General features: G+C 34.0%; 1 protein-coding gene across 1 annotated transcript; it reads left to right on the top strand.

The window, feature by feature from the left end:
• The first annotated feature begins 7,121 nt into the window (after nt 1–7,121).
• On the top strand, nt 7,122–11,836 carry LOC136810037 (ski oncogene-like). Its single transcript, XM_067066605.1, has 4 exons — nt 7,122–8,593; nt 8,837–9,129; nt 9,437–9,506; nt 9,949–11,836. The coding sequence occupies exons 1-3, from the start codon at nt 7,136–7,138 to the stop codon at nt 9,495–9,497; spliced, it is 1,812 nt and encodes a 603-aa protein (XP_066922706.1). The 5' UTR covers nt 7,122–7,135; the 3' UTR covers nt 9,498–9,506; nt 9,949–11,836.
• Nucleotides 11,837–13,730: the final 1,894 nt, after the last annotated feature.

The raw sequence follows: 13,730 nt of genomic DNA, 5'->3' as shown, positions 1-13,730 counted from the left end.
GAGTGTTTATTACGGAATCCAAATTGGTTTTTGAAGATGCTGTTGTTAATGTTAAGAAAATTTACAACTCTGAATTTAATTAATTTTTCAAAAATTTTATCAATATTAGAGAGGAGCGAAATTGGTCTAAAGTTGTTAGGATCGTATGGGGAACCTTTATTTTTATACACGGGTATTACTTTTGCTACTTTAAGAGTTGTTATGAACTTGCCTGTCTGTATTGATAAATTGAAAATTTTAGCAAGGAGTTGAGCTACCTCACCAAGAACCGATTTTAAGATTTTTGGTGGAATGCTGAATGGTCCATTTGCCTTAGGTTTAAGAGCATTGATAATTTTTACGATTTCCTCAGCTTGTATCTCCTCGAAAAACAGAGAATTTATTGGTGAATTTACAAGAGTTTGATGAAAGTTCGCTTCCTCATTATTAACATTTATAGTTTGACGTATTTTATCGGCTATTGAAGTAAAATATTTATTCAATTCCTCGCTTGTTACTTTAGGATCAGATGTTACTTGTCCGTCAATATTTAGAGATATTCTGTAGAATAAAGTGCGTTCTCTCGTGAATTTTTCGAGTTTTTCGTCGCCAATCCTGAAATTTCGACTGATATTTGCTAAATTCAGTCTTCCGGACTAAAAAAGACTAAAACAACTCAATTTTCCATCTCATCCTGGCAGCACAATTTTCCATCTCCTGGGAGTACTGCTCTTTATTTAATCAAGAAAGTTTTTTGGTTTAATATTTCACCTACGTTGGAGATCAGTGTCTGGCTCTCTCCTTTTTCCAAACATTTCCCGTGCATATTTATGTTGCAAAATGTTGCACTGCTCTCTCTGGTTGATATTTCACCTACGTTGGAGATTAGTGTCTGGCGCTCTCCTCCTTTTTTCAAACCTTTCCCGCGCATATTTATGTTGCAAATGTTGAGTTTTTTTCAGGGGGTTTGTTTGTTTGTTTTCTTTAGAATATTATCCCAGATAATTGACTAGACTAAAATATGCTCAAAGGCATTGCTAAACAATGCACTTCGTTCCTAAAGTGGTTTTACACAAGTTTTTACATTCCCAAGAAATTATTTGCTTTATGGAAAAACGATTCAATTGTAAACCCCCGGAAATTGAGTTTGTTTACTTTCGAACGTGAGAAAAAAAGTGACAAAGGAGGCGGGCAATTCTTTTTTTCAAATTATAAACATTTTGACTTCGAGGTGTCTGCAGTCTGGCAGGACGTTCCATGCTGATTTTTTGTACTTGCAATGAAAGTTGGTTGATTTTGATATCCTCATCTGGCCATTTGATGAAAGTCGTAAGAATTTGTTTTATGTTAATCTTCAACAAGAGGGGTTTAAAATTTTTTGATAAAATGGGAGGCGTATTATTCTGTTATTGGAAAGAGTATGACTGTATTTTTTAATGTTTGGGGTTACTGACCTAGGTTGGTGGAGTGACCTAGATGAGGGCTAAGACCCCTGAGGACGTGGTTTCTCTATCAATACATTTCCTAATTGAATTGATTGATTCCTAATTGATTCCTAATTGATATTTCACGTTGAATAATCAAAAAATCTTGCCGACTCGGCCGACGGCCGACTCCAGCATCAAAACAATGACTAGAAAGAATCTAGCTTGTACATAACTTACTTACTTTTTGATACTTTTTGAAGGCTTCTTTGTTCGTCTCAACAATCATCCAATTTGAGAAATCCGATGATGGACCATGGCTTTGATGCTATTTGAATCAGCTCTCCTAAGAGGAAAGTAATTCGGCCGCAGTGGCTCGTCCGGTAGTGAATTGAGAAAATGGTCCAATTGATGTTTAAAATTAGTTTTGGAGCAGTTTTTGAGGTTACGGATGGATTGTGGGAGGGCATTAAGTAGTCTGGAACCTTCTTCTGACAGGGAGTCTCTCCATATGTTTTTTGCCTTATGTTCACCTCTTTTAGATAACATTTTCTACCCAGTCTCTGGTTATCGTAACTAAAGATGCCACCTTTGTTTTCAGCATAGTTAAAATTTGGTACAAGCTGTTCTAGGATGCTCCAGGTGTAGACAATCCTGTATCTTTCTCTGCGCCGCTCTAGGCTGTATAGTTTAAGTTCTTTGAGCTTCTCCCAATAGTTGAGATGTTGAAGTGTAGGGATTCCATTCAGATAAGATTTTTGAAGTGACTCCAGTTGTTGGATCAGATATCTTTTTGAAGGTGACCACAGCTGGGAGCATAGTCTATGTGTGGTAGTACCAGTGACTTCCAAAGAGTTAGCATTACTTGACAATCTCTTGTTTTGATATGAACGTTCGATGGATCCAAGCAATTATACTTTTGACTTTCTCGATCTGGTTTGTGATGTGTTTGCTGTATGTCAAACCCAAGTGCTGTTTCTTGAGTTGGTTTGAAGGGTTTAAATTTAGGAAGTCATCGTGTTTACAAACCGCTGCCTGTTTATTGCATTGATATTATACCTAGCTCTTCATAAAGGTTCGACAATGAGGGACTGCTAATTTATTTTCAAAATTGAATATTCCGTAAATCTTGATTCAAGTTTCCACTTTTTTGTTTGTTTTTCTTCAAATGATGAACTTTTCTAAAAGGCTTTTTTTCTTATTTCTCTAAGGGGAGACCAATTTAATTTGTTGTTCTACGGGTCCGACCGACCCTATTTTTGCTAAAATCAAGAAAATAATAATATTGAATTTCCACTATGATATTTTACACTCTAGTTACTCTCGGATACCTAATAGCCGGGGGGATTGGAATAAGCGGGGGGTTGGAAAAAATCTCAAAACTTAATAAGCGGGGGGGTTGGAATAAAAATGTCCTGGGTCGAAAAATTAAATAGCCGGGGGGGGCGGCTAGGTACCCGAGAGTATTTGTAAGAATCAAATTTGAATAAAGCTGAAAATTAATTCAAGAAGTTGAAATTAGAGAATCAAACATTCCATGCACTAAAATCTTATTATGGTCTTCATCGAAGATAAAAAATAGTGAATTCTTGAGCCAGACAATTTTTGGAAAATATTTTCGGTACCTTACCAACCCTGATAAATGAAGAATTTATTCTTATTTTACCGACCGACCGACCCATATTTTTCTAACGATCTGCCCGTAGAACAACAAATTAAATTGGTCTCGCCCAATAGGGAAAATAATTAAGATATTAGGAGAGCAGTTAAGAACAATTTGGAGTTAAAAAAGTGCCAAAAAATTTAAACTTTTGATTAATCTATAAACAACATTTTGGGATCTTTTAGAAAGAAATTCTTGCGTGATTTTCCAAGTGATTTATGCATGATGTTTTCATAATAATGAGACGCGAATTTTATTCAATGGAGACATAACGCTTTTTTTATAGGAACATTCATTATGAAACTGGCCCAAAAATTAAGAATATCTTACAAGTATCACCATCATCAAATTTAGAAGCCGGAAAATGATCAAAAACACCATATTTTTGCTTGAGCATGTTATTTTTAGGTTGGGTTGGGACCCTAGCTTAGGAATATTGTTAAGAATACTGTATCTATGATCAAATACTTAGCCTAAATCAAACATGGAATATGCATACCTGAAGCTAAAAATTTGGAATTTTTGTGAAGGCTTTTAGCATTGCTGGGGATATTTGACAATCCATATTGGGTAGTTGTTCTAAAAGTGGCATTCTTAGTCTCAATTTCCAAATCCCATGATGGTATTCTGTATTCCTCATTTTTGTCTAATTTCATTATGAATATCCTTATAAAAGAAAAAGTGTGTATTAAAAAGAAACGTGTTCACGTCCAAACTTTTTTCACCTTTTGGTGATTTTTGTATCTTTTTAAAGAAATTGGGTGCCTATTTATAGTCTGCTGCTAAGCCTTTGAAATGTTTGCTTGTTCTTAATATTTTAGCCATCGAAGCATTTTGTTCTTATTTGTTCTTATGTGTTCACTTTTATCTTATAAGAACCAGTAAAATATTTCTGAGGCTCGGCTGTTCTTTTTTTCTGGCACTTTGAGCCTCAAATTTTTCTTATGCTGTTCTTATTATAGGGTGTAAATTGAGGTATTTTAGGCATTATACTCAATTTTTACTACTTTAACCCCTAAATTGCTTGAAATTGAGTAATTTCAGGCTTAGCACTGTTCTTAAATTGTTCTTATTTTTTGGTGATTTTGAGCCTCATTGTTCTTATAAAATTGTTCTAATATAAAAAAGTGTAGTGAGCATGTCTTGTCATCATTATTCGTGTTTTCTTCTGTCACGGGGAGGGGGCTACCTTACATAATAATTGGTCTCCTCAAGCCTTGGGCCTTTCCTGAGAATTACGAAGCTCTTTTGCACATTACATATTTGCCAAGAAACTGTTTTTGTAGACGGATTTCCTAAGAGAATGGGAAGGCTAGACAGACTGCTGCTCTAGACAATAAATAAGAAACACGTTTTTGTAAAGAATTGCTCCTGTAAAAGACTTTATAATACGTCTCCGTATTGAACTCTTCTCTCATCTTTTTTTCCACTTACTCGGTGGCGCCAAATATATCTACTCTAGACCAGAAGTCTAGTCGTTTAAATAAGTCTCAAATTGCAACCGTATTTATTTTATAATTTGCTCTCACTGCGTTTTCAATTTGAAGTAATTAGTTGTCGCGAACAGAAATTTTGTAACTGATAATTTTTTGTGTTCCTTTTTTCACTCTTTGGTTTGTTTGAAATTAATTATGTTTTTCTCTCTCTTTTTTTTCCTCATTGAAAAAAGATATTTCGACGACTACAAATTCCAATCGGTCTTCGTCAATCTTATCTTTATTTTTTTTCTTCATTGTTGAAAAGTCTGTTATTTCAGACATCTGGTTTTATGATCAAAGGGTCCTAACAACACGTCTCTAGCCCGCTAATCTTCTAACGCATGCGCACAAGGTTTGATTATAAAGCTCTATCATAAAAAATTAAAATTTAGATTTTTGATGTACTTCTCTCGTTTTTTGACAATTACAGAAAAAAGCCAACTTTACGAGGTTCAAAAACCGACACGCAAATCGTATTGTAAATTAGGAACGAAACGTTGGTTGATGGTATGAAAATTTTACTGTAGCGGGCGCTCTATGTGTACATTCACTCACGAGGGGAAAAAGCCTGTAGACATCACTCACATATTTGTCTAGACTCGAAACACCTATTCTGATCTTTCTCTTTGTGTACCTCCCCGCATGTATATTTATGGAAGTTTCGCCAATTTTACCAATTTTTTCCCTTTCTCTCTATATTTCTCTTGAGTTGAACAGTTTTCTTTTTAAACAAGTATTCCGACTCAGTGTGGCATAGGACAGTTATAAACTCCTCTTTATTTTCTCTGTTTTGAAAGTTTTTCATTATAATGTACTCCGTTTACTTCTCATGTATGAATGGACAGAGTAAGAATGTTTGGGATCAAATTTGGAGATCGTTCATATAAGAACAAACTATATAAGAACATAAAGCTTCGATGGCCAAATTGTTAAGAACAAGTTAAGAACATTTGACGGCTTTGTGAACTGCAAAACACCCGTTTTTTTAGGAAAATGGGTAAAATCATGGGCCCCGACGAGCCATTTTAAGTGAGGGGGCCAACACTTTGGGAAAATATGTCGCCCACCATGATTGGGCGACGAAGAAAATCTTTTACTTTTTACACCCTCAAAACACCTTAAAACGATATCTAATTGGGGAGAACAACAGTTTTTGTGGTTTGATTTGGTCTCAAACCAGCTTAAAATAGTAACTCTTAAAAACGTATGACATGGACTACCAAAAAGTGGGGGTCCATGAAGATTATAGTCGAAAAATGATTTGTAATGTCGACCATTTCTGTTTGGTTGGATTTCTTTCGTTAACAAAAGTCGGGATTCATTATTTTATGTGAATTGTCGCGTTTTTATTGCCTTACTATGTCCATGACTAGCCGCTGGTGATTCGTGGTGGCTTCATAAAAGAATTTCAACTTGAGAAGAAAAAACTTTAAAATTCGTAGAGCGGCTACTTTAATCTTTTATTTGGAGAGCGCCAAACTTAATTATTGCCAGACTAAGAGTCTGCTCTTACTGGCGTCTACTGAAGTGTATTCAAATCAAACATTTAGAAAATGTCTCCACTGTGATATAATCGGGGAAACTTTTTTCAAACGTGTTTTTATTTGTTCAATATAAATTCTTTAAGATCCCTCTATCAAAAGCAAAACTGGCTTTTGTTTTATTTTATGTCATATTTTCTGGTCCAATGAAAAGCGTCTGTTTTTTTTTGTTTTAGAAAAATATTTTACGCCTGCTTGATTACGATGTCTGTCGTTTTCAGGGGGTCCTGTTGATTGGTTTATTTCGAAATAAACGCTATATTTTGTGTTTTATTTTATGTTGAATTTATAGTTTACAAAGTTTTTAAGAAAGTCTGTTCTTATTACAAAGAAGTATACCATTTCTTTCTGGTTTCAAGTGAAAATTTTACATTCAAAATTCTTTATAAAATGTGTTAGCGACCCCCGGCTGTAATTTCAAGTGTTGTCTTGTAGACTTTTTTTGGTGCAGACATGCAGGACAGAGAATTGATGTTGACAGTATTGTAAAGGAACATACGCACTCATGGTTTTTTAGTTTTAGTGAATTTGTTCAAAAAACATGAAAAGTCGCTCGTTCATGTACGAATGTTTGTAACTTTTTTTTTCAACAAAAATATTTTACTATTCATCATGTAATATTTATATACCACAAATAGAGAGAGAAAAGGAAGAGAGGTGAAATGGTTATATAGACATTCAGTCTGCCATATTAGTTGTGAAAAAAAATCTGTTTGTCTCGGTTCATTGCGTTGGTTGCCGCCGTATAGTCTGGAATACGTCTGTATTCAGATTTTTGTTTGAAAGGGTTATAAGTTGGACTTTGATTTCTGGAAAGTGTTTCTGTCGATGCTACGTTTAGGTTATGACAAATCTAGTTATAGCTATAGTCGAATGTTATTTTTTCTTTCTTTCTCAAGACTATCTTCGAGTGTGTTATTGAGAAATATTTGGGTTCAGTTCAATCAGAAAAAAAAATTCAGTAATGGGTGTATACTTACAAACAGTTTTGAATTGAGAACGTTTATAACTTAATTCGAATTTGTTTTCTTTTTAGAGAAAAACGTAAAAATGTTCAAACCACCCAAAAAAGAAAAGGATCCTATCTTGGATTTAATATTACAGAAGTATATTCAAATTTCAAGAGATTCCATTCATGGACCTGTTGCTTTAAAAACGGACAAAAAGTTGGTTTCGATAAATAAAGCAAGTGAAAATAAGAAAATAATTTTTGATAAAATTCCAGATGAGGCAAAGCTTGAGTCTGCCAACCTTGATGGTCACAATGTGTCCTGCTTTACTGTTGGGGGCGAAAAAAGATTGTGCTTCACTGAGATAGTACATACTATCTTGAAAGAGGTCAATGTACAAGAAATCTTCAAAAAGCGAGACAGTTTGTTGATATTTACATCAAAATGTACACAGAAGCAGCTCGATGAACTGAAATACATGGAAGTATTACCCTGGACAACTACATCGTCAAATCTCATTACAGTGAGCGATGCCTTTCGACTTATTGGAGTTCTTCAAAGTAATCTTGCCCCTAAAGCAGATCCTGTGAAAAGGACTGCGCTTAGTTTTGAGGTGTACCATGAATGTTTTGGTGGTTGTATCGGACTTATTGAGCCAGAGTTATACACAAGTTTGAGTGCACCGTGTATCAGATGCACCGAATGTAATGGTCTTTTTTCAATACAGAAATTTGTTTCACATAACCATTCAAATTATGATGAAGTACACACGTGTCACTGGGGTTTTGACTCATCAAATTGGCGTTCTTACATTATGCCAGTAGAGCAAAACCCTACACGAGAACTTGTGAATTTATGGATGTCTGTGAAAAATAAATTCAACAGACCAGATCTGCATTATCAAACCATGGAAAAATCAGATAATAAACGCCAAGATGCAGATTTCATGGCCTATATTAATTCACCAGCAGACAACAAAAAGGCAATGGTCTCTCCAATAGAAAATCTACGAAACAGGGAGGCTGCATCAGCATTTAGGCCTTGGTCACCTTCACCGAATTCGTCAAAATATCCCAACAGCTCACATAGCAAATTCCAATTCCCTGTACCCCAAAAACCGTCCAACAGGTGTGACAGTCACGAAAACTTGCCGCTATCTCCTGTTTATATGAACTGTAAGCAATGTAAAACTGCTGCCGATGCATGCAACCGTGGTGGCAGTAGAAATGACAATGAACAGAACTGTAACTGTAAGGACTGTACGCGCAATAAAGACTCTGTAGAAGGCTCAATACAAATGATACTCCAAGATTTTACAAATAAAGATAACAGGCTGACTACTGACCCTAAAGATTTAGCAAAAGTATTAGCGAATGAACTTAAAAAACTGTCATTAAATAACGAGGAAAAAGTAAAGGAGATAGCAATAAGCAACCAAAGACTTCAAACTGAATTACAACTCGTCAAGATAGAATCTTCCAAGAAGCTTTCTGAAGCTAAAGATACAAAAATGCACATAGAACAAGAACTTGAGTTGTTGCATAGAGAACGGCATAAGGTATAATATCCTATAATGTGTTGTTCATTCTACTTTATTCATTCTTTTGATTTTTCACCTGCATCCTAGTGAATTCAATTCAATTCTCTGCACAAATTTTTGGTTGGCTCTAGTAATGAGAGTTTCCAATTATTATTCCATGATTATTTCTTGAACCATATATGCTTGAACTGAACCCAATTCTAAAGCCTGTAAGACCATTATTGCCATTGTAATATTTTCTTATGTGATTTTTCTCTACAGGAGATGGAAGTTTTCTCTCAATTAAAACACAACCTTGAACAAGATATATCGAATCAAAAGAAAACTGGCAATCCACACGAAATGGAAACATTGTATAAAGAGTTAACACTTGCCAAAACACATTTGCAACAGGCTGAAATCGATCGAGAAAATCTACGCAAACAACTAGAATGGTTCATGAAGAATAGGAAGAATGTCATGACCGATAACTGGACCCCGTTCCCAACAATGGCGCGCCAGTTTAGCGATTCTGAAGAAGAAGCAGAAGACTGTCGAGAGAAATCATCAAACGAGTATGTTTTTTTCCTCTCCAACTACTTCTTTAGAATCATTTTCTTGTTTTGTACCAGTTCTTCATCCCAAATCTTTTGAATTGTACAATATTAGGTTCATTGCCAATTAAGATAACAATGTACCAGTGTTTGTGAACAGGCTTGTCGAAACATTTTAGGTTCATTGCCAATGAAAAAGTATTAATAGGGTAGGTTCCTGTATCATTTGTAAGATCTGGAGAGACCTGGTAGATCTGGGTAGGTTGCAGTAACATTTTTTTATATTGTGCAATTATATTTTCAATTACTTTATTTTTTCCTGTTCTAGGGGACCATCCAGTAAATTGATGAGGCTGTCCGAAGAATCAGATATCGAAGTGGAAAATTAGGGAGGAAAGGTAAGTTTGAGTAAACTTTCTTTGTCAAATGGATTTTTGCTCTCTTCTCGTATTACAACTCATATAGTGTTGAATTAGTAATGGACTGCGAGAAAACTTAAACGCTCAGCGCGTTCACAAAATGGTATTGACCTTTCAACGTGACAAAACAAAAGTAAAGAGAGGGAGAGCAAAAAAGTAATCTCTTCTTTGGAAATTGATGTTTTTAGAACATTACCTTCATGAAGATTATTTTTTAATATTTGACAGTCATTTTGTAAACTATATACCCTGTTAAAAATGAAAATACTTTAGTGTAGCTTCACTAGATTTACTGTGAAAATTGACACATTCTTCTAATATCTTTGTTTTAAAATATTCTTTTTTGGAGTTTTGGAAAAACTCGATATTCCTCACAATGTGCTTTATGATGTCAATATAATTTGTTTTTCTTTTTTTTCAGATCTTGTATCGTTACTGTTCCGTTCAGAAAGAGTTCTTTGGTTTTATATAATCGATTTGTTCTATTGGGTCATCAATATAGTACGTACGCAAAAAATTTCCAAATATTTGATACCCCATCCCCTCTTGTACGGAGAGAACAATAGAAATGACGTCATTTAAACAATAGACATACGCTTTTGATAAGTCCCCCTCTCCCCCTTCACTGTGTAGGTACTATATTGATAGCCCGTATGTTGTAATGTAATTTTTGGATGTTGTTTACATTTTGTTTCTCCCTCGGTATTTTTAACAACCTTTTTTTTCTTCTGGGCGTCTCAATTTACAGTTATAGAGAGAAAGAGACGATCTAAAAGAAGTATTTTTTTATCAACCGATAAAAAAGGTCTACTTTGATGTATTAGTACAAAAACTCGGTTCAAATCAGCTGGAGTCTATGAAATCTCCTTGGAAACTTTGTTCTTGCATTAAAAATAAATCACTAAAAAGTTTTTCAACATTACTAAAAAAAGAGGAGCTTTTGAACCGGTTTTTTTTCTTTCTTTTCTCTTAAAACTCGAGATTTAAGGATTTGTGTGATAGCTCCTACTGTGCAAGAGAATTTGATCAAAAGAAAACTCTATCTACTGTTTTTTTCTCGTTCTCCTATATCTTTCAATAGAGCTAACTTTGTCATTATTCTTTGACATAGATTCAGTATTATTCCTTGACATACATAAATCCTTTCTATAGACCTTCAGCCCAATAAACACCAGTTTTCATATTATCGCTTCTTTTTATCACTCCATAATTTTTTTCTTCTTAGCTTTATTTTTTGTGTCTACTAATTTTTTTTACGTTTTTTTTATTTTTGTTCGCGAAAAAAGTGAAATTTTTTATGTTCATATTTTCTATAGAGACGTAAAATGAGATTTATTTTGAAAGCTTTTGAAAAATATGTATATCTATTAGTATATATATAGCTGGCTCTATTTTTACATAATGTTTAAGGCAGGACGATCCTCTTTTCCAGGCCTTAATTCACATATTTTCTGGCGGCTAACTAAATAGGTATGGACAAAAGCTCGATATACACCTAAATAAATGAAAATCTTGGATACGCCTATTTCAAATTGACTAAAGCACAGATATTTAGAATTACTGAAGGATAGGTTTTATCACACATGAGTGATTTTATCTTGGAGCAAAGAGACACAAGGGATTGAATGTAAAATTTAATCTTGAATTTAATTCAACTATCATCAAAACGTAGGTGATTATGTATTTTATCACCAGGTCTGTCGTCGCGTAGAAAGATGAGGTCTAGTGATAACTGTCTCCCTTTTCACTGTAACATCGCAGCAAGACTGTGAAAGCCTTTTCCCAAGGACGTAATAGAGTATACTGTGCTTTAGAGAATTTCTGTCAACTGTAGCGAAACAGTTGAGGTTTTTTATTTAAGATTTATTTTTTATGTACAAATAACTATATATATTATAAAATTTTTGCATAGACGTATAGGTCCATTCAATATAGACGACGATCTTGAGAAATGCAAAAACAGTGAGCTGGCTGGGAATTTGCATAGTTATACTCCTTTTTGACTTACATTTAAAAGAAACTTAAATTTTGTAAGTAAGAGAATTTTGCATACAAGCTATACGGTATGGTTTGAGTGCCTTTTGAGACCGAATCATTTCGTTAAGTTTAAATCTGTTGAGGTACGTCAAACACGTGAGTGCAGTAAAGCCTTTCGTATTGCCCTCCCCCTTTTTCCTTGTCTTTGAAATTATTTCTCTATCAAAGGGGTATGGGTATGACAACTTTCCAAAACTGTAAATTGATATTATATCTTATACTACTACTGTTGTTAAATACAAAATAAAGAACAATGGATAATTAAATGAAAAGTTAGTTTTTTTTCTAATTTTTACTATTTTATGTGGACTTGGCTTTATTTCGCTAATGAGATTGTCTGTTCAGTCTACTTTTCAATAAGTCATCCGCCATATGATGCTTAGTAATTTACAGACTTTCTTCTGGTCTGTGAATTGTCATTGACATTGCACTTCCAGACGATGTTAACTGAACTTTAAATGCAGTTATTGTTAAATATTGCTTTCGGACTTTAGAAATGGAGAATCGACCCATGGTATTTATTTTGATTAATGAATTTTCATCAAAATATGATTATACTTGGGAAAGTATCCATTTTTCGGACACCAAAGTAGAAAGTTTTGTACAGGGTGTCCGGAAAAAAGTACAATGGGCTCCCCTTCCAGAAAAAATTCGTTCATTGGGGTGGAGGATGAATTGTCAGGGGTCCCAAAAAAGTCATAGCCCAATATTAAAACACGTCTTTGAGTAAAGATATTTTGTATTGCGCGTTATAAACAAAAGAAAGAGAGAGAACATAAAATTTCTACTTTCTTTTTTGGTGTTATACTTTTTTTCCGGACACACTGTATATGAGGCAAGTGAAAACACGTTTTCTATTACCAATGAAATGTATAATGTTCTATTCACCATGCTAATGACAGTGGTAGGCAATTAGCAATAATAAAATTACGTTATTGGCGGTCAATCCGTTTCAGATAGTATCAGTTGGTACAAACCGTCTAACCATTTTATAATCACTCTATTACTGTTCCTTAATTTACTGAAATGGTTTTTGAAAAGTTTATTTTACTCTCCGATCATTTTTTTTATCGATACACTGTTCCCTTTACCTCGTTTCTTTTGGATGCCACTGTACCCTTGGAGAAAAAAATCCAAAGCTGCTGGTCAATTTTTCCAGTGTTCTTAAGAATATGGTTTTTAAGAGAGAAAGGTCATAAAAATCATCATACGTTTTTCTTTTTATTTAAGAACATCCAAAATTTTTGAAGCCTTCGGATGTTCTTAAATTTTTGAGTTTTAAGCCTAAAAGTGTTCTTAGCATGTTTTTATTTTCATCATTTTGTGAGTATTTTTGTCCATTTTCTTAAGAAATTTGGTATTTTAGGGTCTGCAAAGCCTTAAAATGTTCTTAACATTTTTGCCATTGAAGCCTTATGTTCTTATACAATTTGTTCTTATAAAAAATTATCGTATATTGACAGAAGGGTCAAAATTTTAAAGTTATTACTCATCAGAGTCATTAACAAACTCATTAAAAAGATTTTCTTTTTTCTTGATGTTATTTTTAATAGATACCGAAAAGGATACAAATATTTGGCATCCGCATTATGACGGAAAGTTTGATTCCACTAAATTTTTTTTTCTCAAGCACGTACAAACATAGAGTTTCACAATCTGAATACATAAATGGTTAGGAATTATGGGTCACTTTGCCAACATATTCCAAGTGGAGAGGGGCTCAAGGAAGCTGTGGGTTACCGTAAGATATGAGGACGGGTATTAATAAGTGCTTCGTTACATACTTGCCAAAACTAATTTAACGGAAATTTAATTTGCGTTTTAGGTTTAGGACCAACTTAGTTCCCTTGAGGCAATTCATTGACTCAAAATATTTCCAACCCTTTTATTGTGACTGATGAATTTTGAAGATTAATTTTCGATAAAAATCTTAAATCACCCTTAGTAACTAAAGCTAATTTGCTGAAGATATTACCGACCTATTAATCGTCAATAGTTTTGAAGATGAATTCGTTTTTATATAAGCATAAAGGCTAGATAGTTTAGTTTTTCTACAACATATTTTTGAAAGTTCTTTTGCGTATATAGATCCATTGAGGTACTTGGAGTATTCAGTTCAAATTTTCCCGATACAATCCAAACCTTTGTTATTGTCTCTGTTGCCAG

Source organism: Clytia hemisphaerica, unplaced genomic scaffold, assembly GCF_902728285.1.
Source record: "Clytia hemisphaerica strain Z4C2 unplaced genomic scaffold, Clytia hemisphaerica genome assembly, whole genome shotgun sequence".
Lineage (NCBI taxonomy): Eukaryota > Metazoa > Cnidaria > Hydrozoa > Leptothecata > Clytiidae > Clytia > Clytia hemisphaerica.
The sequence above is the reverse complement of the archived record's forward strand: the minus strand, read 5'-3'. Positions and strand labels throughout refer to the sequence as shown.